Source organism: Crinia signifera, chromosome 2 (assembly GCF_055691185.1).
Source record: "Crinia signifera chromosome 2, ASM5569118v1, whole genome shotgun sequence".
Taxonomy (NCBI): domain Eukaryota; kingdom Metazoa; phylum Chordata; class Amphibia; order Anura; family Myobatrachidae; genus Crinia; species Crinia signifera.
In genome coordinates this window covers 48,000,620-48,027,663 of record NC_139218.1, presented here as the reverse complement: position 1 = coordinate 48,027,663, position 27,044 = coordinate 48,000,620, and the positions used below count along the sequence as shown (strand labels likewise).

General features: G+C 47.3%; 1 protein-coding gene across 1 annotated transcript in view; it reads left to right on the top strand.

Annotated features, from left to right (window-relative positions):
* The window catches only part of LNP1 (leukemia NUP98 fusion partner 1), a 56,527-nt gene that overhangs the window by 7,341 nt on the left and 22,142 nt on the right, over positions 1-27,044 (top strand). Inside the window, exons 2-3 of the mRNA XM_083171991.1 lie at positions 14,461-14,721; positions 18,988-19,032. Coding sequence (XP_083028117.1) covers positions 14,461-14,721; positions 18,988-19,032 — 306 coding nt within the window. The remainder of the gene's footprint in view (positions 1-14,460; positions 14,722-18,987; positions 19,033-27,044) is intronic.

The following is a 27,044-nucleotide window of genomic DNA, read 5'->3' as shown; positions in this document are numbered from 1 at the left end:
TTCTCCCCTCCACACAGCTCCTGAGTATGTGCTAGTAATTTAATCCCATGCTGGGAAGTAGGTGGGATGCGGAAGAGTCACTGGCTACCCCAAAAACAGGGAGTATCCTGCAGCTTGCATGAGGTTAGGCAAGTATGTGTAAGGGTATGACTAAACTGTGGCAGGGCAGGCTGAGCTTTGTAGTTACACAGCAGCTGGAGGGTCATACATTGGATATCCCTGCCATAGACTGATTCACAGATATATAAATGTACGTGTTACAAGCAATCATACATTACAACCAGGAACACTTTCACAAACTGGATTTTTTTTATTCTGACTCTGCTTCCTGCTGCTTCTGACATGTTTAATGCCTTCTGCAAAAGATGTGTTACAGGAGCAGTTTTTGTCACAGGCATCCGTATGGGATAGAGACCTGGGTAGTTCCAAGTGTAGCCATCTACGTGGAGCGCTGGTGACATAAATAATCAGAGAAATACATTCTGGTGTATTATTTGTTATTGTGTGTGCTGTGAACATGAAACTATTATTACATGACGCAAAAGCATCACGTTATAGTATAAATCACAAACATTATAGTATAAATCACACACTGGACCTTATTCTGGTTGACTCACACGGCTGCGAATTCGCAGCCTTGCGAGTCCCCTAGACGCCGCCCGCCGAATGCCTGTCTGCCTGCCCCCCCCCTCGCACGCCAGGTTCATTTGCATGGCCTGCGAATGGATGTTTAACATAAAAATCCATTTGCAGCACAGGGGGAACCACATCATTTGATGGTCGCTGACCATCGAATGATGTGGAAGGTGCACGCATATCTAAGTGACTCTCGGGTCACGTAGATGTGCGTGCACACTCGTCCGGAACTGGGCTGGCAGCTGACATCCAGTGATGTCGCGTCCCCCACAGCCCCGTCACCGGGCAATTTTCATGGGAACGCCCAGCGTTTTAATGGGAACCAGTGGTGTAGCTATAAATTTAGCTCCCCCCTGCCAAAAAATTTGTGGCGCCCCTCCATCTTCTTTAGTAAAACATGACAATGGTGCAGACTGGTTACCTGGGCCACTGTGCACCGCCATGTGTAGTGCTGCAGCTCCCCAGGAGTGACGTGCGCCCATGCGGCGTAACAGGGAGGACATTCCGTCTGCTGACATACTGTAGCCTTCCATCACCAAGGACCGACCGGTCCCCCAGCACAGAGGAGGCGAGGAGACTAGGGAGGGGGGGGCGGACTGTCACCTCCTGTACACAGCTACAGTACACAGTTACTGCCGCCCACTACTATTGAGTGACAGCAAACTGTGTATTCGTACAGGACAGCAGGTATTTTTCAGTGTACCCCGAGACCGTTGGCTCCCCCAAGCCACAGCTGGGGCTGCCACACTATAGTTACGCCACACTGATGGGAACGCACATGAAATGCTGGGTGTTCCCATGGACGAATCCCTCGGCCCGCCGCCCCAAGACCCCCACCCGCAGTCTTGGGTGTGTACGCCCGGTGAACAGTCTGTTCACCGTGGCCACGTGCACCCAGCGCATGTGTAATTCATAAACATTGCGCTAGCATGTGACCGCATGCGAGTGTGTCATTCAGAATAACCCCCACATTGTAGTATAGATTACATACGTAGTATAAATTACACACGTTATAGTATAAGTCCCACGTGGAATAAATCACAAATGTAGTATAAATCACACACATTGTAGTATCAATTACACACGTTAATAACTTGTTGCTATTTTAGTACATCATGAAGCTAGTTTATCAACCTGCTAGAAATTATTCATGCAAGGGCTGCCGAGAGGTATGCAGGGCCCGGGTAAATTGGGGGTCCCTAATTGTGGGAGGAGTGGCCTCATCCTGCATTAGGCCACACCCCAAAATGTTTAGAGGGGGGTGAAAAAACAATCTAAAGTCGAGGTAGTGGTGTTATTGTGTCTCCCCCCCCCCCCCCCCCCCCCCCCCCCCCCCTCAGCAGCAGCACACACCTACAGCATGTGCTGTGCTGACAGCAGGTTCAGCATGAGCTCTCACGCTGTCATTGAGATGCTCATGCTGAGGCTGCTGTCAGCACAGCACATGCTGTAGAGGCGTGTGCTGCTTCCGTGAAGGGGGGGGTCGGACTAGGGCCCCTACCGGGCCCCTCCAGCAAGCCCAGGCCTGGGTAATTAGTACCCGCTCCCCCCCCTGTCTCGGCGGCCCTGTATCTAGCAGTTTCATGTGACCGGGAAAAAATGATATATTTTCAACATTTCTTTGCACTTGTTGCTGTAAAATACTCCTTGCAAATAATCATCAATATTTGCAGCACAGGGGACAACACATCATTCGATGGTCGCTGACCATCGAATGATGTGGAAGGTGCACGCATATCTAAGTGACTCTCGGGTCACTTAGATTTGCGTGGACACTCGTCCGGAACTGGGCTGGCAGCTGACATCCAGTGATGTCGCGTCCCCCACAGCCCCGTCACCGGGCAATTTTCATGGGAACGCCCAGCGTTTTCATGGGAACCAGTGGTGTAGCTATAAATTTAGCTCCCCCCTGCCAAAAAATTTGTGGCGCCCCTCCATCTTCTTTAGTAAAACATGACAATGGTGCAGACTGGTTACCTGGGCCACTGTGCACCGCCATGTGTAGTGCTGCAGCTCCCCAGGAGTGACGTGCGCCCATGCGGCGTAACAGGGAGGACATTCCGTCTGCTGACATACTGTAGCCTTCCATCACCAAGGACCGACCGGTCCCCCAGGCACTGAGGAGGCGAGGAGACTAGGGAGGGGGGGGGGGGCGGACTGTCACCTCCTGTACACAGCTACAGTACACAGTTACTGCCGCCCACTACTATTGAGTGACAGCAAACTGTGTATTCGTACAGGACAGCAGGTATTTTTCAGTGTACCCCGAGACCGTTGGCTCCCCCAAGCCACAGCTGGGGCTGCCACACTATAGTTACGCCACACTGATGGGAACGCACATGAAATGCTGGGTGTTCCCATGGACGAATCCCTCGGCCCGCCGCCCCAAGACCCCCACCCGCAGTCTTGGGTGTGTACGCCCGGTGAACAGTCTGTTCACCGTGGCCACGTGCACCCAGCGCATGTGTAATTCATAAACATTGCGCTAGCATGTGACCGCATGCGAGTGTGTCATTCAGAATAACCCCCACATTGTAGTATAGATTACATACGTAGTATAAATTACACACGTTATAGTATAAGTCCCACGTGGAATAAATCACAAATGTAGTATAAATCACACACATTGTAGTATCAATTACACACGTTAATAACTTGTTGCTATTTTAGTACATCATGAAGCTAGTTTATCAACCTGCTAGAAATTATTCATGCAAGGGCTGCCGAGAGGTATGCAGGGCCCGGGTAAATTGGGGGTCCCTAATTGTGGGAGGAGTGGCCTCATCCTGCATTAGGCCACACCCCAAAATGTTTAGAGGGGGGTGAAAAAACAATCTAAAGTCGAGGTAGTGGTGTTATTGTGTCTCCCCCCCCCCCCCCCCCCCCCCCCCCCCTCAGCAGCAGCACACACCTACAGCATGTGCTGTGCTGACAGCAGGTTCAGCATGAGCTCTCACGCTGTCATTGAGATGCTCATGCTGAGGCTGCTGTCAGCACAGCACATGCTGTAGAGGCGTGTGCTGCTTCCGTGAAGGGGGGGGGTCGGACTAGGGCCCCTACCGGGCCCCTCCAGCAAGCCCAGGCCTGGGTAATTAGTACCCGCTCCCCCCCCTGTCTCGGCGGCCCTGTATCTAGCAGTTTCATGTGACCGGGAAAAAATGATATATTTTCAACATTTCTTTGCACTTGTTGCTGTAAAATACTCCTTGCAAATAATCATCAATATTTGCAAGTAGTGTCTGTGTGTCACCAAAACACTGCCATCTGTTGGCAGCAAGTGAAACTACATCCATTTCTCTCTTTCACGAAGGCAATCATGTACAATTAGCTGCCTCACTAGCTTTGGAGGCACAACTTTACACCACCACATATACGACGGTAAGGATGAGAGGTAGGCAAAATTTACTTTGTTTACTATTTTTTTCCCAAAATGTATAAATAAACGTTTATCCTGGGGCTGCTGTGAAATAAATGCTGATATTCTAGGATGCCATGAATTCAAAAATGCAGAGTGTGGTGTCACTCAGTGCGCACTATGCAATTGTCACCACCACCACCACCGCATCGGGGGAGTGGCTACCTGGAAAGGACGTGCCCTAATGTGAAGTGGGGATGGCATTGTGGGAACCCCATTTTCATTACTCTAGGGGCCTGTGCAGAGATGTTGGGTGCCTCAAAAGCGGGGCTGTCTTCAGTGCGGGTACCTTGGTGTTACCCATTTTGAGAGTGATACCCAGGTGTGGGCCACAACCCCAACACGCGGGTAGTGACATCACTGAATATACTACAGGTAGTGCATATGTCACAGTGTGATTTGTATTAGTTATATTTTCATTGGAACTAGAAAAGCTAAATTTGTCATTTATATGCGTAAAATACTGTAACTTAATCAGTTGACATCCATGATACCAAAATGATCAGTCAGTTCTACGTGGTTTGGATGGAATTTGTTTAGGGGATTAGTGGCCATGCAGTAAGTACCCAGATATACTGTGGAATTGCGGCATTTGCTCATTCCCCCTAAGGTGACAGTATCATCAGGAACCACTTGTCTAATCTTCCCTAGGGAGGCTTTCTCTGTGTCAGTGCTATTATGCTTTACTGTAACCGAGATATCATTGCAGAATGCCATGTTGCCAATGTTCTAAATCCTTCTATACAAAAATGACATACTACATTTTTATCACTCGACAGTTTAGTGTTATCTGCCAAGAGGATAATCCTTAAATCTTGTGCTGCTCTACTTACAACACCAATGAGATCTTAGTTTATTCTTTCAACTGGCCCCTGTTTCATAGCTCCGCTGAGAGATTGAAAATAAGAAAATTACGTTTGTCAGATTAAAACAATCTCTTTGCTTTGTGTGCACAATGATTCTGCTAAGGGATTTCCGGTATAATATTGCATTTCTTTCAAGAGAGAGACATATGAATGGGATCGTATTATATAAGGTGCCTGCCACGTTGTTTTTCGCCTTTACACGGTTGTGCTGTGATCCATATGTGGCAAATGAGCTACTTTCTGAACATTGATACCTATGAGAAACTGAAATTCCTGGATGTTATCGATAACATTCATGATTTACTGGATAACACATGGATATTATCAAATAATAATTATCAGGACAATGTAGCACATACTGCATTCATGACTGTGTATACTTATTTCAATAGAGTATATCGATCAATGTTCCCAATTTGAAGGTCAGCTTGCGCTTTATCCTCAGGCAGTGCTACAAATACCTGTGTGTGTGTGTTTGTGTGTGTGTGTGTGTGTGTGTGTGTGTGTGTATTAGAAGTCTGTTATCATGCAATGATGTTCCAGAGCAACTTATACCCCTTTTACCCTGCCACAAAAACCCGGGTCAGACCCGGTTAGTGGTAGTGTAAATGGGTCACACCATGTCTCTTTACACGGGACTTCTACCCAGGTTCTGATCTGAGTAGAACACAGCTAGGACCTGGGTAGAGGGCGGTGTAAACGGGTACTCCGGTTCATCTGACCCAGCTCCTGTTTACATCAATGGGGGCCGGAAACTTGCGCACCGCAGCGTCCGCAGGTTGGACGAGGGGCACACACAGCCTCCGCTGCTGTCTGCTGTACTCTGCAGACAGCAGCGGCGGCGGCAGCGGTGGAGGTGGATAAATGCCTGTGTGCGGCATCCATTCACCTCGCGGATGGGGGCTGGGGCAGCCTAGCAGCTTACCTTAGTGCTGGGCTTGTCCACGGCGGCGGCTCAGGAACCGCCTGCACTGGGTGGGGGGTTGCACTGGTGTAAAAGGTAACAAACACCGGGTCATACCCAGGTTGAAGCTGGGTCCAAAAACCCGGGTGCGACCTAGTGTTTTGGTATAAAAAGGGTATTACAGAGGAGTGTGTGCTGGGCTGGGGAAAGAGGCTGTGCTGCAGCCTGTCGTCTCTTGTACCTCTGCGGAAAGAAAGAAATTAGGCAAAACACTGCTTCCAGTTCTGTGTGTCAGAATATAAAAATGCTCACAAAATGTTGTATCATTGACATCTCGTTCGCCTAAATTACATGAATTCTCCCCAATAGTTGCCGTATGGTTGTTGTATAGGATGTTTGCAAATGCCAGCATGTGCAGCCTGGTACCTAGTAGCATAACCCTATACTTCTGCCCATTTGGAGGAATATTAGCACTCTAAGGGCCCAATTCAGGTTCATTTGTACGGGCTGCTAATTTGCAGCTTGAGCGATAATTTGAATGCACATGCACACGGTGCTCAGGGCGCATGTGTGAGCCATGTGTGAGCCATCCACCGCATGTGTGAGCCATCCACCGGAAGACAGCAAGCGAAGGGGGTGTGCCGCCGGAGTGCCCCAGAAAACGCAGGCATTCCCCAACCGTTGGCTCCTCACAATGGCGAAGAGCTGTCAACAATACAGATTTCTCCTGAGATGACCCTACCCACTACCATAGTTCACCCAGGGGGAGATGTATCGGATTTAGAGAGAGAGAAAGTAAAGAAGTTGTCCACAGCAATCAATTATCTTCTGACAATTTATAGCCTGTGCTAGATAAATGATAGCTAGATCCACATTGGTTGCTATGAGCAATGTCTCTATATCTGTCTTAAAGGACTGATACATCTCCCCTTCAGTAGCTAAGCACGGCCGGCACCATCCCACCTGATCAGCAGGGCTGTGGTCTGGCTGATCTGCCTCTTATTTGTAGACTCTTTCTTCCTGTGGCTATTGCTTTCAGTTGCACCCATCCATGTTTAATCAACTTCTGTAGTAACTTGCTGTTGTTGCCATTATTGCTGTGAGCTGTTACACCTTGTACCAGAATTTCTCGTTCTGTACAACGATTAAAGCTCTATACACGAGAAAGTAAAAGATATTGTGACAGGAGCCCTTGTAAGTGTGGACGGTATGAAGACGTACCTGGATCTGGTGATGGCAGGGAATTCGGGTTTCTTCACGGCCCTTGATAGTCGATGACAGACACAGAAGGCAGGACACCCCGGGAAAGACCCACAAAGAAGGGATGGCAACCACGGCTAGCAGCAATGACTATTTATTAATAAAAGACGTAGTGCAGTTGCTGCGATACTTTTCAAATACTTTGTGCAAACATCAAACAAAAGAAAGACATTTAAATATTTCTATCTGAATTTAGTAGCCAATGAACACCTCAGAAAAATCAATGGCCAGTCTGCAATGCTCATTTATGATTTCTTATCCAAAGACAATAGCATTCACCTGTTGTATATGCAATGACATAACATAATGACTTCAGAAAGATATTACCATAGAACATAGTTAAAGAAGACTATCTGAGAAAGAATGATGCCAATAAAGATAGGACTAGCACTTAGCCACGCTACTGTAACTAAACTGTTGTACCTCCAAATGTCCGCCAGGTGGTGCTACACCTTACACATATAGATGCTGTAATCTCAGATACAACACACAGTCACTGAGTTCAAGCAAAGGTCCCACAAAGATAAATCCTGGAGTAGGCCCTACCTTAGTGTGCACACTACTATAAATAGGCCAGAACAAGTTAACAGTCCCCTTTTTAAAGAGGTACAGGCGAGCTCCCGTTACCTAGGGTAACTCCCTGCTGTAACTGCAGCGGTCTGTCAAGGGAGTCTAGACAGAACAATTACCTCTGAGGAGGGACAAGCAAGTTCCTGTTACCTAGGGCAACTCCTTGTAGTAAATGCAACAAAAAGACAGTATGGAAGTCTTACTCTACAATGAGCCCTGTGATGGGGTCTATGGCCCTGCTAGTGACTTATAGAAGCAATGGGGTCCCTCAATGGCCTCTCCTTGGCCAGGTGTGTGGAGCCCCTACACTCAGGGGGTCTGTGGGGCTGCGACTGAGGGCGAAGGCCCACCTTAACAAATGGCTGGTGCGGAGGTAGTCATAGGGCAGTCCGTGATTAACAAGGGAGGTAAGGCTGAGTGGCCTGTTCACGGTCCCGTTCCCTGGGTATAGCACACTGTCCTGTACAGGGGCTGGTTAATGGGACAGGTGGGCCGGTGATTCAATGGGGTGCCCTGGGAGGCTTTAGGCCACCTTCGGTGAGGTCGAACCCTTGGTGCCTGTTGCTTCAGCTTACAGATGCCGGCTCCGGCCGGTAACGATCCTCCCGGCTACTGGCTCCTGCAGTGGCACCTCTCCTGCTCCCAGGTCCCATCCTGTGGCTCTGCTGTCCGTGACCGCCTCCTAAGTCTGTACGCGGTCGGGGGCCTCATTCACTTCCCGGCTCTGCTCAGCGACGCAGCCCGACTCCCTCTCTCCGCCCGGTTTCAATCATCAGCCCGGACTTCCCTGCTGGTCACCGGTTGCATGCTGCTCCTCTCCAGACGCCCGCTGTGCACCGCTCTGCAAACAGGTTAGCCACGCTTCTCCTCTTCCTTGCAGCACGCTTCCTCCTCACGCTGCTCAGCACTGCAGTCTCGTCACCTCTGACCTCCCATTCTCTGCGCTCTCCAACCGGCCAATCTGGAGCAAGGCAGGCCTCTCTTTCACGTGAAGGAGAGCTGGGGCGCTCGCTGGGCTGGTTAACCCCCTCAGTACTGGATAGAAGGAACAGGCAGCATTGGCCACCATTGCTGAGCTCCATTTGGGTTGCAGGGATAGATCAGGGGCACCACTGCAGTGGGGTGCCACAATATCGCTTAGAAGGGCCCTTCTGAACAATATCTATTACAATCTTGTCTAGTCTGTACATACACCCAACATGGCTAACGATGCACGCTCCCATGCATCACTAATGACCCTCTCCCTCACTTGAACTCTGTAGTGTGTCCTCCCCTGTCGCTCCCTCCCTGCCAGCATCGGCAAGTGGTATGCACTTGATGATGCAGGCAGTCCACCTGGTCCCCACTGCCATCAATATCGGTATCAGCAGGGATCGTGTAGTGTGTATGGTGCTTAAGACAACTGTTTTCACTCCAGAAAAGGATGGACCCTATTGTGGAATCTCTCCTTGGCCGAGATGTACTAAGCCTTGAAAAGTGAAAAAATAGAGAGTAATAGGCTGCCATATTTCAAACAATGCCTGTATGACAGGAGCTGAATGGTTGTTACTTTATCACACACATATTAAGGCTCTGACTTACACCATCTACTTCTTACAACCTGTGCTAACCATAGTTGTTGGGCTGCACCCTGGTTCACCCTGCAATGTGAATATCTATTGCAGAGCAGCAGTAGTGACACCATCCAACCTATTCACTCAGAGGTGAGACAGCAGGACAGTGGGGTCCCACACAGCTGCTCATTCCAGTGGTTTATGCTGCAGAAAATGGATTTCCAGGACCGGTGTCCCCAGCTTTAAGCATCTCTGCTTCCTGTATTGCAGGTGTCCCCAGCTTCAAGCAAGCCTGCACACCTGCATTGCTGGTGTCCCCAGTAAGGCAGGCTTTCTTGAAGCTGGGGACACCAGCAATGCAGAAAGAAGGGTTGTTTGAAGCTGGGGATACCAGCACTGCAGAGAGCAGGCTTGCTTGAAGCTGGGAGTGCCAGCAGGACAGCCGGATTTCCTAAAGCCAGGTGAAGCTGCAGATGGAACTCTATTGTCTCTTTAAGGAGCTTGAGAATGGTAGGAGCTGTCCTTAATGAACACCTGGAGTTAGTGAGTGCTGAGGCTGGTAATTGCACTGTGTCTTGGAAACAGAGATAAGCAGGAGCTTACTACAGGCTGATAGACAACAAAGCACTGACAGGGTTCTGTACCCTGAGCTGGGCTTTATACCTCTTGCTGCAAGATGGCATTTCCCTGCAGGCGAATCAGTCTTGACTGGGTCTTGCAGGGTCAGATGACCAGGAAATGCCATGGCGCTGCCCATGGAGGAGAATGGCACCAGGGCAGGCGTGGTGGGCCCGTGGGGATGTGCAGCAGGATGCCGGGCCGCTGGGACAGAATGCCGCAGAGGAAACAGCGGGACGACCAATGTTTCACAGAGCGCTGCAGGTAACACAATGTGCGGTTGGGGATCTCTGACAGTCTCTGCTTTGTGACAGTCTGTCTGCCCCTATATTCCACTTTCAACCTTTTGACCATGTGGACATTTTGACAGTTGACATTTTGAACACATCGACCTTCTGACCGTGTCAAACTTTTGACTGTCAATCTTTTGACCCTGTCTACCTTTTGATAGTGGTCAACCTGTTGATTGTCTACCTAGTGCTTGTCTTTTTGAAGCCTGGATACCTGGTTGCATACCACCCCTATACATCATGTAGGGAGGAAGAGGACATTGCTTCTGCAGCTAGAAGTATGGTGCTAGTTGAGAACTCCTGCTACCCCAGTGCGTCAAAAAGCTGCCCAAGATGGAAATCCTCCTGAAATGTCACCACATTTCAAAAGGACACAATGTAGAAAAAGGAAATTGGAGGATTTAATACCTCAGGCGCTCTATATTATACAGTGGATATTCAGTGGCGTAACAATAGCCCCGCTATTGTAATGCCCCCCCATCCCCCACAGCAGCTTTACCTGTATTCTCTGCGGTGGTCCCGGCTCCCCTCCTGGCTTCATTCTGATGTTATGGAGACAGACCATCATAAAATGTCCGCCCCCGTATAGCAGACAGTTCTCAGAAACTGTATGCCCCATATAGCAGATTCTCCGCATGGGCGGCCAGGGGGGGAGTGGGCGCTGCTTTATTATCGGGGGGGGGGTGCGTAAATTATAGTTACGCCACTGTGGATATTCGAGACTTAAAGTTCATGTACAAATACTGTATGTGGGCTGCCTAGGGAGAGTCCAATCCAAGAAATTGACCAAAGGAAAACAGGATAGAGGTGAGTGTAAAATACACGTAGTATGGTCCCTACACCAGCACCTTCATGTTAAATGATAAATGGTACCGTACACCCCTTTTAGGGTTGGACGTCTCCAGGGCTGGTGCTAGGGTGTCCGGCGCCCTCCTGCAAACCGTAAATTTTGCGCCCTTTCACATTGCCATTGCAACAAGCAGCAGCCCTATTGTGGGAGCGTATGCAACATGCGATCCTATGGAGGATCTCGGGTGCATGTACATCTCAGTGCTGTGTCCAGTGGCGTAACTATAGTCCCGCAGCCCCCGCGGTGGCGGGGAGGCGCTAGGCAGGTGTGGGCGCCTGGGGGGTCTGCAGGACTATTGTTACCACCTGGTTCCGGCTCCCGACTCCTGCCCTCCCCCTCCTTACCCCATTGCCGCCGGCGCCGCTGCCTCTAACCCGACACGCAGATCTGTTTCGGGTGACGGGCTGCACCCGGCTCCGGCTGCAGTGCTAATATAATAAGAGACACTCGGAAAATGGCTGCCCCCATAATGCAGTATGGGGGCAGCCATTTTCCGAGTGTCTGTTATTATATTAGCACTGCAGCCGGAGCCGGGGACCGCCCATCACCCGACACAGATCTGCGTGTCGGGTTAGAGGCAGAAGCGCCGGCGGCAATGGGGACGGGTAAGGAGGGGGTTAATATTTCGGGGGGGGGTGTGCCCGAAATGTCCGGCGGGGGGGCGCAAAAAAAGTAGTTACGCCTCTGGCTGTGTCCACAAAATGTTGCAGGCACTAAAGGTGCCCATACACACTGCGAGAATCCCATACGTTATGTGCTAGATCGCATCGCATGGGATGCATGCAATGTGTGTGCGATGCGATCCGAAAGCAGTACAAAAAGTATGTGCAGCACATACTTTTTGTACTGTGCGATGCCGCATGAGCACACATCGCAGTGTGTATGGCCACCTTTAGGAACATAACCCAGCCCATTATATAAAAAGTGTCTAAATTAATATAAAAAAAATCTACAATTATTAAAAAAATGTGTTATTAACATGTATAATAAAAGACTCACTGTTCTTTTTCTGTTTAACTCTTGTGCAGACCCTCCTCTTCTATCTGCGTAGGCAGGACGCTGAGGACGCCATTAAACCCCTCTCGTGACTGAGGGGGAAAGGAGGGGAGAGAAGGAGGAGATAGAAAGAGGGGAGGAGATAGAGGGGGCGGAGTGTTGAGGACTGGCAGTGGCACAGGCACAGCACACTGAGAAGAGGGAAGGAAGGGGAGGCGGTGCTGCTGCCTGTTCGTCATTTGATTGACAGCTGACAGGCGCAGGGAGCAATGGGTAGGGGACGGATACGGACATGACATGTCATCCAGGCATTCACAGACAGCACTACATGTGTCCGTGAGGAAGAGGGGTCAGGTCGCATGAGGAGGACAGTGTGTGAGCAGTGCAGGGAGCTGCTCAGCCTCTCCATACTGCTGCCCGCTGTCAGACAGGCATTGCGGGCGGCATGCAGGCTGTGTGCACTCGCGGTGCAGGGAGCAGCTCTTTATACTGCTGCCCGCCTGCTGTCAGACAGGCGCTGTGGGCAACGTGCAGGAGGCAGTGACAGTGAGGGCTGAGGCAGCTTTAGCAGAGCAGGCAGGGAGACAGCGCCTTTTCAGCATGGTGCCTCCCTGCTTTGCAGGAGCTGCTGAGTGGGTAGCGCCGGCCCTGGACGTCTCCTCTTCCCCGACTTAACAATATATTACTGGTCATATAAAATGGGATGTTCTTATATGGATCCTGGGTAATACATTAGCTGACAGTGACACCCATGTGGTTCCATACATTAAAATAGAGGAGAAAAGGTATATGGTGTAATACCATTATCATCCAAAATAAATACAATAGAATTGCTTAAAATCCCATAAAAGGCAACATGATAGGTTTGGGTCTTTGGGTCAACCAATATTAGGTCAACATGCATTGGGTTGACCACTGAAGATCAGCATGGCTTAGGTCGACATATGAAATAGGTTGACATTCCTAAGGTTGATGTGGTTGGAAGGTCGACACAAGCATTAGGTGGACAATGGCTAGGTCGACAGTCAAAAGGTTGACAAGGGTTTTTTACTTTTGTTTTGTCCTGAATATCAACATGGTCAACATGATCAACATGGACACCGTGCACTGCATCCCTTCGTATTGCTCACTGCGCTCACCATGCTTCAGGCACACTATTCTATTCTCCCTCCATGCCCTTAATGTCCAAGGAAAGCTTCACTGGATACACACGCCCTCACAACAGGGTCCACACAGCTCCGCTCCATTGCGTTTCAAACCCGTCCTGGGTTCTTTATCAAAGAGATGGTGAGTGACTAGCTCACAAATGGACATGAGTTTATAAAGCATGCACAGCCAATTGGGATCCTCCTTCCAGGATTGACTTCAGGCCAATCACGGCTCTCTATTACGTTTCCGCAAATTCTGCATGCCCCACTTCCGGTATCGGGATGCCCCACTTCCGGTCACGTGTTCCTATGTGTTTCTGTATGTTTCTAGACATTCGGGATGGTACAGGGATGGACTGGATGGTCCCTCTTAGAGAGACAGCTGCAAGAAAATTCTCTTCCTGCAGCCACCCATGCAGTTTATGACCATGCCAGACCAGTGGTTAATGATCAGATCCAACATTTAAATCACCAGCAATTACCTGACATATAACCAGCGGCGTAACTATAGTGCCGCAGACCCCACAGTAGCGGGGAGGTGCTCAGAAAGTGTGGGCACTAGGGGTCTGTGGGGCTATTGTTACACCACTGCCACCTTCCGCGTCTCTGGCCGGGACCCGCAGATGTACTTGTCTGCGGTCCCGGCTCTCCTCCTGGCTCCTGCTACTATTAAATATTGACATTCAAAAAATGACTGCCCCCATACAGCAGACAGTTTTTCAGGATGCTAGAGGAGGCGTTGGCCCCGTCTAGCATCCTTAAAAACGGTCTGTATTATGGGAAGCCATTTTGTGAAGGTGAGTTTGAGGAGTGCCGGGACAGCAGACAAGACCGACTGGGGATGCCGCACACGGAACAATAAGGCAGGGGAGGTTAATTTTACTTTGGGGGGGGGGGGGGGTGGCGGGTGGCGATAAATTTGTAGTTACGCCACTGCATATAACATGTTGCTTCCAAAATGCAGATGTGTCTCGAGTACTGTGGTGTTAGAACAACATTCCTTCATTCTGATGTACCTGATAGTTCCACCATTTATTAATTCATTACACACATCTCCTTAAGATTGATCACTCTAGTCTTATTACCATAATTTGATCTATTTGTATCATTGTATGCAGCGAATATGTTGGTTAAATAAATAAACACTATCCAAACATAGTAGCCTTCGAGTTTATCATCCGTGCGAGATTCCGTCTTTTTTTTAAAGGGTAATCATTTACAAGCCATGGTTTTGCGCCCCTTAAAGAACCCTTTAAAAAAGCCTCCGGACTCTGAGGCTATTACGTCCATTGTGCTGCATATAATAATTCTATTTACTGTCTTACAATTGATGTACTCTATGCTCCTTTTCCAGGCCCAGCTGTCTGCAATGCACGTCACCAGATTCCATATGGTTTCCAAGGCACCATCTCCGGTATACCTGAAGGGCTACAAGGAGCCTCGAGAGGATAAGGACAGCAAATGCAACAACCACACCAAAATAAGCAAAGTGTCCTCGGTAGACGCCTCAGTGCCTGAGAGCAAGGGACAGAAGAAACGATCAAACTCCATACAAGAATTCTCAGAATCATTCGAAAAGCAGCTGCGCTTTAGGACAAAACGCTCCACGTCCCTGGTAGGTGATTTTCCATGATGTGACAGAGCTGGCAAAAAATACTGATTTGTAGTAAAACATTTTGGAACCGATGCAGATATTAGTCACTACCAATGCTGGAGATAGTGGAATGTACAGAGATTCACAGCCACGCACATACTGTAGGTCACACACGGATAAGACACTGCAAGTGCAACTCAATCATTATCAAATGTGTACATACAGATGGAGTGCCATGTATGTATGTATGTATGTGTGTATATATATATATATATATATATATATATATATATATATATATATATAGCTGTCTGTGGGCGGCGGCACTCGGTCCAATAAGGAATAAAAGTCAGGAGACCGTGTAGTGGAAACCAACGTTTCAAACCTCTGCGGGTTTTTTATTTAAAGACACTTTTGCACACCTTGATAAAAAACACACAGAGGTTTGAAACGTTGGTTTCCACTACACGGTCTCCTGACTTTTATTCCTTATTGGACCGAGTGCCGCCGCCCACAGACAGCCAGATACAGACAGCCAGATACAGGTGTAACACACGGAGGGCACCGGGGTTCCCATCATTTGCTATACAGCACCAGACCGGAGTGCGGCGCGCATGCAAATCTCTCTCTCTCTCTCTCTCTCTCTCTCTCTATATATATAATTTTTTTCCCCTTCTATCTATATATTGATTTGTAAATGCCTCCCAGAGTTTTAGAACTACAAGTCCCATCATGCCTTGCCAGAGTTTTGCTATAAGGGAGTGATAAAACTATGGCAAGGCATGCTGGGATGTGTAGTTTCACAGCAGCTAGAGGGCCACAGTTTGGCCATGCCTGTAGTTGGCCCTTGAACATTTTCAGCTCCAGGCACATGAAACCTTTCATCCGGCCGTGGGTTATGTTAAATGTCACACTAATATTTTTAGTTTATTTATTAATGTAAGTCAACCTAGGAACTGGGTGCCGGACGGGGTCCCAACAGTCAGGATCCCGACAGGCATTTACCCGACGTCGGAATCCCGACTGTCAAAACACAGACAGCCAGGTTCCCGACGGCCGCCGGCTATTTTCCCTCGTGGGGGTCCATGACCCCCATAGAGGGAGAATAGAATAGGTGGCGAGCGCAGCAAGCCCGCAAGAGGCTTAGTTGTGCTCACCATGCTGTCTGAGTCCGGCCAGTCGGGATAATGACTGTAGGGATCTCGACTGTCGGACCCCTATACCACACCCCTAGGAACTGCACCTCATAAATAGAAAATTACAATCCACTAGTTCTAATATTGGCTCACAACTAGTATAGAACTTGTTTAGTAGTAGTAGAAGTAGTAGTTCGTTTATTTATAAGGCACCACAAAGTGTCCGCAGCACCGTACATAGCAAACGAAAAAACAAATTACAGGGTAACGTACAGGGTGTGTAGATAAAATACAGCATAAATAGGGGGTATAGCTGGTAGAACTAAAATCAGCATCAGTTCTGAAGTAGGTGTGGAAATTGTCGAGGAGACTGAAGATGAAGTAGAGGAAGGGAAGAACAGGACAGGAGCACAGGTGAGGTAATGAGGTAGGGTGAGTACGTGAGGAAGGAGGGCCCTGCTCATAAGAGTTAACAGACTAAAAGGAGGTGGATGGATGGACTAAAAACAATAGGAGAAGTAGGAACGTATGGGAACAGATGGAGGGGTAGGGTAGGCAGGATAGGAGAAGTTTAAGCATAATATATGCCTTAATAGAATCATGGCAATGGTCTGGGAAGAGATGATTGTCAATTTTGTATGTTTGAAACTTCCAATTACATTTAGCAATGCTCGAGCAGGGCAAATTTGTACCTTGAGCCAGTCCTGCCTTCAAATATGTGACATCAGCGCCACCGCCACCAGGAATTATAGCACTGCTCAGACTGTACTTCAAATGATCTGGGTGGCTGTTTCGGCTGCAGCAGGGATAGCGGTTGTGTTGGTTTTCTAGGCAATCTACAAACCAAATGCGGGTGTAGAGGGGCAGTGATGGCACCGTCACCAGAGCCCTGCTTCATGAATGATGGCACCGCTTGTACACCCCTAACTGTGCTCATAAAGGTGTGTTTCCTTCAGAAATAACCTTTCTATATATAGCAAGATTTGTGTGCATGAGTAAAAAACTTGGAAACGTAATTTGTTTGTATACTATGTGTGTGCCATCAGTCATTAAAATGGCCGCAGAAAGCAATTAGCTCCAGATCTTATCAATAGGATTTTCCATTATTTCGTGCTTTGATCTGACAATTTAGAAAGGGTTTAATTATCCCTTTGTATTGGCATGGATGTTTTTTTAAAGCCACCCAGTGGTGATCGATGTGCATCCATGAAGGCTGCTTAAAGAGTTGTCATATCTACAGCGGACACAAGTAGATGCAAGAATAATTATTATCATAAAAATATGTTATTGCATTGTGAGTAGAGATGTGAACAGGACCATTTTTGCTGGTGTTGGTTATAATACGTCATCCAGTTTTTGTTTCGGTTTTGCAAAGTGCAGTGATTTTTCGTTTTGTGTTGACTTTTTTTTTTCTAAAATTTTTTCAAAAAGAGCAAACTTTTTGGTACTTGTTTCCTAGAACGGCGCCCGATTTCACTACGTATGGTACCGTAGTGAAATCGCATCGCATGAGATTTTTGCGTGGCATGCGATGCGATTTTCCTATGTAATTTATTCACTGCTCTCTGGCAGTGAATAAATTACATACAACGCATCCGATATAAAATCGGATGCGCTCGCATCCAATATTGGATCCAATTTTACAGGGTGCAATGGCATTTTATGTACTATACAATTAGATGCATACAATGTCATTTATTAATGTGATTTAGGCCCCCCTACTATCCACGCCACCACGAAGTGTGGCGTCTTCCCGACCTTTTCATACCCCCACTATCCACGTCGGCGTGGAGTCTAATTTATATAGTGTGGCGAGCGCAGTGAGCCACCGAACCCGAAGCATGGGGAGCGCAGCGAGCCCCACGCGGGGACGTGTAATACATGTAAAGCTTTGGGCTTGGTGGCTCGCTGCGCTTGCCACACTATATAAAAATCAACTCCACACCGACGTGGATAGTCGGGGTATGAAAAGGTCGGGAGGATGCGTACCGCCGGCCCTCGTGGGGCTCGCTGCACTCGCCACGCTTCGGTGTGGCATGTATAGTGGGGGGGGGGCCTAAATCACATTAATAAATAACATTGTATGTAATTTAATTGTATAGTACATAAAATGCCATCGCAGCCATCGATGATTTTATATCGGATGCGATGTATGTAATTTATTCACTGCCAGAGAGCAGTGAATAAATTACATAGGAAAATCGCATCGCATTGCATGCCATGCAACAATGGCATGCAATGCGGTTTTCTTACGCAGAATAGCCCACTAAGCTATTTGCTTAGTGGGCGCCATTCTGGGAAACAAGTACCAACTTTTTAAATTCTGTTAACAAATTTTTTTGCTCTTACCGTGTTATTAACCTCAATAACATTCATTTCCAGTCATTTCCAGCCAATTTTGACCACTTCACAACTCACAATATTGTTTTCATCATTTTGGCCAAAGGATGTAGTGAGCTGGCTGGTTACTAAGGGGATACGGTCGGTTGGTCAACCTAAAGATGGTCGACAGTCATTAGGTCGTCACCACTAGGTCGACATACTGCAAGGTCGACATGGGACAAGGACGACAGGTGATAAGGTCGACACAAGCATTAGGTTGACATGGTCTAGGTCAACAGTCAATAGGTCAACACTGGGTCTTTCACTTTTTTTTGAGCCGACATGTGCCAACAGGTGGAATTTCATGTCCTACCATCCACTAGGGTGTGATGGCACAATAAAATAGTGTGCCGAACGCAGCGAGTAACCGTGCCCAATGCATGGGGAGAGCAGCGAGCCATGCAAGGGGACGTGGTGCACATAATCCTGTGTCCATGTCAACTGTGTCGACATTCGGGTTAAAAAAAACAGTGAAAACCCTGTATTGACCTTTTCATTGTCGACCTAGACCATGTCATCCTAATGCTTGTGTAGACCTTATCACCTGTCGACCTTGTCCCATGTCGACCTAGACCCACGTTGACCTTGCAGTATGTCGACCTAGTGGTGTCGACCTAATGACTGTCAACCATCTTTACGGTCGACCATATGATCCTATTCACTCTGCTGTGAATTCGATGACATTTTAAAAGCTTTGTAGTCCTAAAGATAAGCTTCAGTTCTACTGTTAACATTATTGATTTTCCCATTTCTTTGTCTTCCACAATAGGGAGAGCATTCAATACCCAGGAGGAACTCGTCCGGCAGAGAGAAGGTAGGGGATGATGCCCCAAATTACTTCCAAGTTCCCCATCAGTCCCGTAAAGAAAAAACATTCTTTTTTTTCAAAGAGAGAAAAAAAAGTGACAGTGCTACTTAGAGGCCAGCACAATGGAGGAATGATACATTGTGTGTCCATGGAGTCACCTTCATGAAATGAAATCTATCATACATAGATTGTTCTATATAATGTAATGTAATGCACTGCAAGGAACACAAAAATAAATCCTGCTTCTAAGTGTTATTTCATTGCCTGTGAATGTTGCCATGAATCCAGCATATGCCATATGGCAATGTTTAATGTACATATAACCTTTCAGCTGGAGCCTGGAGCCACCAAATAGTGGACTTACTTTATTGGGGGCAGCATGGATGGTGTAATGGTTAGCATTACTGCCTCGCAGCACTGAGGTCCTGGGCTCTATTCCCACCAAGGTTTCCTCCCACACTCCAAAAATATATTGATAGGTTAATTGGCTCCCAACAAAATTAATCCTAGAATGAATGTGTGTGCAAGTACATGTGATAGGGATTGTAGATTGTAAACTCCATTGGGGCAGAATATGTGTGCGCTATAGAAATAAATGTTAATAACTATACACCATGGATACTGATGGGTACCCCTGGCTGAACTGAAGGACTGATTGAACCAGGAATTGAAGAAGAGGGTGTCCTGTGATTGGATCTATTATGATCATGTGACCATTTGTAATGTTAGGTCATGGGTCTTCAAACTGCGGCCCTCCAGATGTTGTGAAACTACAAATCCCAGCCTTGCCACAGTTTTAACACTCCCGTATAGCATGAAGACCCATGTGTTAGGTGTTCCCCCACCTAGGGATTGCCATTGCCATCGATGGCAATTCTGCAACTGGCCATCGATAGTGCTAAACTATGCAATGGATAATCATTGATATTTTTACATATCGATGGTCATCCATTGTGTTTGATTGATTGGCCTGCGAGCCAATCAAAAACCGGGGCGGGGCTTCGCGGGTGTCGAGGGCGGAGCTATGCTCCATGTACTGGCACTTTGAAAAAAAATAAGCAAAACATCGTTTTGCTTCAATCGATGGAGGGAAACCATCTGGTTCTCCCCCATCGATGGCAAAAGTATTCGACATTGGCCATGAACCATCGATGATTTCGAATCATCGATGGTCGATGGCCATCCCTACCCCCACCTCTCTCAGCATATAAAAAAATCGGTACTTGTGTAGTTTCACTCGCCACGCTATCTAAAATCAACTCCATGCCAACGTGGATAGTGGGGGTATGAACTATCCATGTTGGCATGGAGTTAAGTTACTTTATTTTAGATAGTTTGGCGAGCGTACCCAACCCGGAAGTAGCACCATGCTGGCGCCGTGAAACTACACAAGAACCAAAAAATCATTTGGTTGGGGGTATCCATCACCTCCAACTAGAGAGTTATTACCAAAGCTCCTGAGGATTAGTAAAAACAAGCAACAGAACAGAAATAGGATTTAAATAATAATAATATTCCTTTTATATCCATTCTAGCTGTTTGTCAGTGTACTGATGTTTGGTAACGCTATCATTGCAGTTTTACTATATGTAATAGCATCTAAGGTTCGTCCGAGGTGCGGGATTCCACCCGAACTCAAACATTATTTTGTAAAGCGGCAATTATTTACAAGGCATGGTTTGCCGCTTTAAAAAAGTCGTATTGTATAGTACATATGCCCCTGATGTCAATTGGCCCTGATTTAATGTCAAGGGATAGTCTGCATGTTGCAGGAAGAAGCGAGATGTCTGCAGTTTAGCTGCTATAGCTGAAGTGCAAGTGCAGGTTGTTTTTACATTTTTTTTAACCCTTTCAGTGCCAACGTCTCTTTGAGAGATGTTCAAAATATCAGATGAAAATGGCAGCGTCGCTGACCTTTGTTATATAACTGCAAATAAAAACTGAAAAGAAGTGCTGAAAGCTGTACATGCATGCCAACAATCCTACTGGGAATTCAGGGACCCCTATATGCACAAACCATGCACATTCCGGGTGATTTTTCTGTCCATTTTCTCTTCACTTTTGGATTGGTTTCACTAGGTTACAGCGGACCTTTTACTTGCTTGCTCCATTTTAGAAATAGTCTCTAAATATAGGATATGACCTTGTAGCTTAGGGTACCGCACTTCACGTTTTAATGTTAAAAGTTATGGCTAGTACTTTATATTTGATCTAGTTACAGTACTTTTTGAACTCTGTATCTGTGCACAGTAGTCAAGTTATCATGGAAAACTTTCTGACCATGTAAGGTCGGGTGTGGTATGGGGTTCCGACAGTCGGGATCCCGACAGTCATTAGCCCGACGTCGGGATCCCGACTGCCCGGACTCAGACAGCATGGCGAGCGCAAAAAAGCCCCTTGCGGGCACGGTGGCTCGGTATGCGAGCCGCCTATTCTATTCTGCCTCTATGGGGGTCGTGGACCCCCACAAGAGAAAATAGCGGGGGACCGTCGGGCATCCGGCTGTCTGCGTTTTGACTGTGGGGATCTCGATGTCGGGATCCCGACTGTCGGGATCCCGACTGGCACCCATAAGGTCTTGACCTTTAGATACATTTATATGGTTCTGCAGGAATCTAGGCAGGGTTGGGTGGGTTTAGTCAGGGTTTGGCCAGATCAGCCAGTTTGGTGACTCATGTTTACTGTTTATTTGGTTCTTATTTTGATTTAAAAATATTGGACACAGTGATGTCTCTGTAATGGGTGCAGGGCCCACACCACATCACCCTGCACCCATTTACTTTACTTGCTGCTGTCAATTTCCCAGAGATTTGTGCATATACAGTACAGAAATCACTTGGAAGATTGTGCAGACACAATTGAATACCGCCCATAGACTGCACACAGACCTCCTCTAATTTTATTCCATCCCTGCTCATAACTCAGGATTGCATTTTGTAAATTGAACCAGAATTCATGAGAATGCAGTCTCTTATTTCACTATATTTTTTTTGTACCTTATGACTCAGTTCTGGCACTAGTACCTGTATGTCTCAGTGATGTCACTACGAGCTAGTGCTGCATGTCTCGATTGTGTCACTAGTTCCTAATGCTGCGTGTCTCAGTAATCTCACTAGTTCCTAATGCAATATACATTTGTCATGTCACTAGGAAGTAGTGCTGTGTGCCCCAGTGATGTCACTAGGAAGCATTGCCATGTACCTCAGTGATGTCACTAGGGATTTGTGCTTTGTGCCTCAGTGATGTCACTAGGGAGTAGTGCTGTGTGCCTCAGTGATGTCACTAGGAAGTATTGCTATGTGCCTCAGTGATGTCACGAGGGAGTAGTGCTGTGTGCCTCAGTGATGTCACTAGGTACTAGTACTGTATGTCTCAGTGATGTCACTAGGATGTATTGCTGTGTGCCTCTGTGATGTTACTTGGAACTAGTTCTATATGTCACTGTGATGTTATTAGGAACAAGTGCTGTGTTCCTTAATGATGTGCCTAGGAACTAGTGATGTATGCCACAATGATGTCACTAGGAACTGGTGCCTTATACCTCAGTGGTGTCTCTATGAAATAATTAATTTATAGGCTGAATATCCATTCGGCCCACGCAAGTCTTCCGTCCATTTTGTGTAGGTAACAGGTACGCTGTAAGCCACACTGCTATTTTAGCATACCTCACGTTTTAAGGGCACATTCCTGTGATCCTGCAATCACATTGTCTATTCTGCGAAGGAGGAATGGTATTTTTTTCCATAGAAAAATGGGCCTAATTCACGTGTGTATTCAATTCCAATTTTAATTTTCTAAGCTCACTGGAGTCATCACAACCTCATTCGCAATTGCGTACACATTGCTATTGGAGGTGTTGACCTAAGCCCTGTGGACCTTCAGTGGTTGAACCAATGCATGTCAACCCAATGACCCATACCCGGAACATACATAGCTTACAAGGCGCTCGTGCATGGTAGCAGCATGGGTCTGTAAAAAAGAGTAAAGTTGGCAGGAGTGCGATTGCCAGGACAGGCTCGTATTGTGCCCATGTTCTGGTGATTTATATTAATACCGTTAAGCCAATAAAGAATCCTTATTGTGACAATATGCCCATTGCAACCGATTTGATACTGTTGTTTTTTAAATATATTTTAGGAAACAAAAGGTAATGACTCCTGTTGCTATGGGTTACAATTTACATACTGCTTATACCTGTGGAACAATTTGCAGAAATGTCCCTAACTATATTTATGTAATAAGCACAGATGTACACTAACCATTCAGAAATGTACTTTTACCCCTTGCAACACAGATTTTTGGGAAAAAAATATGATTGGCTTAGGTGCGTTGCTGCACATTTGCTAAGCCCCATACACATTACACATTAGCTTCTGAGTCTACATGGAGCAGAAGCAGGGATCCCACCTCCCACCGAAGGTCATTGGTGCAGCTGCCGCGTCCCCTCCCAGGCAACTCCCAGTAATGCTCTGTGGGTGACCCGTAGACTGCAGGATGGGCAACAGCAGCGCAACAATGGTTATCAGGGTGATGGGTGCATTGTGGCTAGGGGGCCCTTTATGACAGGGGTGGGTGTTAGTGATACAGGGTGCAATGGGGGGGGGGGGGGCATGGGCCTTGCCTACGGAGGGTGGTAGGCTTTGGGCCCCTAGTATTTTGGGACCCCTGCGCAACTGCCCTTCCAGACCGTACGTTAAGACGGCCCATGAACATTGTCCATTGCATACAAACATGAATGAGTCCAGATACATATAAATTTGTGGTCCACTTTATTACACATCCCCAGATTGTTTGCATTTGGAAGAACACAAATAGGGTGTATTATTTTAGAGAGCGTGAAAGGGATTCTGTCATATATACTGTACAGTATAACATATGGTGTATTAGCATACTGTACGTTATTTGACAGGTCAAGTTATTGCCCCCTCTGTATACCCAACCACACTTTCCTATGGGTCCTTCTCTCAGGATCCCATTGGGCATGTCGGACCTTGGAAAGAGCTTCTACAGTTATTATATTGATCAACATTTAGCAACTCTCACGTGTGCTAAGGATCCAAGGGAACTATCACGTGTGCTAGGGATCCTAGGGAACACTCACGTGTGCTAGGGATCATAGGGATCTCTCATGTGTGCTAGGGATCCTAGGGAACTATCACGTGTGCTAGGGATCCTAGGGAACTATCACGTGTGCTAGGAATCCAAGGGAACTATCACGTGTGCTAGGGATCCTAGGGAACTCTCACATGTGCTAGGGATTCTAGGGAACTTTCACATGTGCTAGGGATTCTAGGGAACTCTCAAGTGTGCTAGGGATATCACGTGTGCTAAGGATCCAAGGGAACTCTCACGTGTTCTAGGGATCCTAGGGAACTCTCATGTGTGCTAGGGATCCTAGGGAACTCTCACGTGTTCTAGGGATCCTAGGGAACTCTCATGTGTGCTAGGGATCCTAGGGAACTCTCACGTGTGCTAGGGATCCTAGGGAACTCTCACGTGTGCTAGGGATCCTAGGGAACTCACACGTGTACTAGAGATCTCTCATGTGTGCTAGGGATCCTAGGGAACTATCACATGTGCTAGGGATCCTAGGGAACTATCACGTGTGCTAGGAATCCTAGGGAACTATCACGTGTGCTAGGGATCCTAGGGAACTCTCACATGTGCTAGGGATTCTAGGGAACTCTCACATGTGCTAGGGATTCTAGGGAACTATCACATGTGCTAGGGATTCTAGGGAACTCTCACGTGTGCTAGGGATATCACGTGTGCTAAGGATCCAAGGGAACTCTCACGTGTTCTAGGGATCCTAGGCAACTCTCACGTGTGCTAGGGATTCTAGGGAATTCTCACGTGTGCTAGGGATCCTAGGGAACTCTCACGTGTGCTAGGGATCCTAGGGAACTCACACGTGTGCTAGAGATCTCTCATGTGTGCTAGGGATCCTAGGGAACTCTCATGTGTGCTAGGGATCCTAGGGAACTCTCACGTGTGCTAGGGATCCTAGGGAACTCTCATGTGTGCTAGGGATCCTAGGGAACTCTCACGTGTGCTAGGGATCCTAGGGAACTCTCACGTGTGCTAGGGATCCTAGGGAACTCACACGTGTGCTAGAGATCTCTCATGTGTGCTAGGGATCCTAGGGAACTATCACGTGTGCTAGGGATCCTAGGGAACTATCACGTGTGCTAGGAATCCTAGGGAACTATCACGTGTGCTAGGGATCCTAGGGAACTCTCACGTGTGCTAGGGATTCTAGGGAACTCTCACATGTGCTAGGGATTCTAGGGAACTATCACATGTGCTAGGGATTCTAGGGAACTCTCACGTGTGCTAGGGATATCACGTGTGCTAAGGATCCAAGGGAACTCTCACGTGTTCTAGGGATCCTAGGCAACTCTCACGTGTGCTAGGGATTCTAGGGAATTCTCACGTGTGCTAGGGATCCTAGGGAACTCACACGTGTGCTAGAGATCTTTCATGTGTGCTAGGGATCCTAGGGAACTATCACGTGTGCTAGGGATCCTAGGGAACTATCACGTGTGCTAGGAATCCTAGGGAACTATCACGTGTGCTAGGGATCCTAGGGAACTCTCACGTGTGCTAGGGATTCTAGGGAACTCTCACATGTGCTAGGGATTCTAGGGAACTCTCACATGTGCTAGGGATTCTAGGGAACTCTCACGTGTGCTAGGGATATCACGTGTGCTAAGGATCCAAGGGAACTCTCACGTGTTCTAGGGATCCTAGGCAACTCTCACGTGTGCTAGGGATTCTAGGGAATTCTCACGTGTGCTAGGGATCTTAGGGAACTCTCACATGTGCTAGGGATCTTAGGAAACTCTCACGTGTGCTAGGGATCTTAGGGAACTCTCATGTGTGCTAGGGATTCTAGGGAAGTCTCACATGTGCTAGGGATTCTAGGGAACTGTAACGTGTGCTATTGATCCTAGGGAACTCTCACGTTTGCTAGGGATCCTAAGGAACTCTCACATGTGCTATGGATCTTAGGGAACTCTCACATGTGCTAGGGACCCTAGGGAACTCTCACGTGTGCTAGGGATCCTAGGGAACTATCACGTGTGCTAGGGATATCACGTGTGCTAAGGATCCAAGGGAACTCTCACGTGTTCTAGGGATCCTAGGCAACTCTCACGTGTGCTAGGGATTCTAGGGAATTCTCACGTGTGCTAGGGATCTTAGGGAACTCTCACATGTGCTAGGGAGTTTAGGGAACTCTCACGTGTGCTAGGGATCCTAGGCAACACTCACGTGTGCTAGGGATCTTAGGGAACTCTCACATGTGCTAGGGATCTTAGGGAACTCTCACGTGTGCTAGGGATTCTAGGGAAGTCTCACATGTGCTAGGGATCATAGGGAACTCTCACGTGTGCTAGGGATTCTAGGGAAGTCTCACATGTGCTAGGGATTCTAGGGAACTGTAACGTGTGCTATTGATCCTAGGGAACTCTCACATGTGCTAGGGATTCTAGGGATCTCTCATGTGTGCTAGGGATTTATCAGGTTTCTGCCCTGAAATATAACGATTCTTTAGTTTTAGCAATGCTTGCTTGCTGGGACATCACTTCTTAACTCATTGAGTGCAAAGTGAATTTGTCAAAATAGGTGTGAAAATCGCCAAGCAAACCTTTTGTATTCATCATAATGACCTGTAATGTTTACCTTGTATAGGAAATATAATCTTTTTTTGCACAACATCTTTTATTTGAATTTATATAACCCATGTGAGCGATGCTGGCATTTTTAGCTGGTATTTTGAACATCTCCCCTAGAGATATTGGCACTCAAAGGGTTAAAAGAGACTGTACTGGTGATGCATTGTTCTTATTGTGAAGATTTTAAGGATTAGAGCCGCAACATTTGTACATTTGTAATACATACACTTTATTTTTTTTAAATTGACAGCAATGGTAAAGTCTCCAACAGAGTTAATAGTACAAAAAATTTACCAAAGACAAAAAGTTATTTCTGATTTCCCATTTTTCAGAGTAAATTTA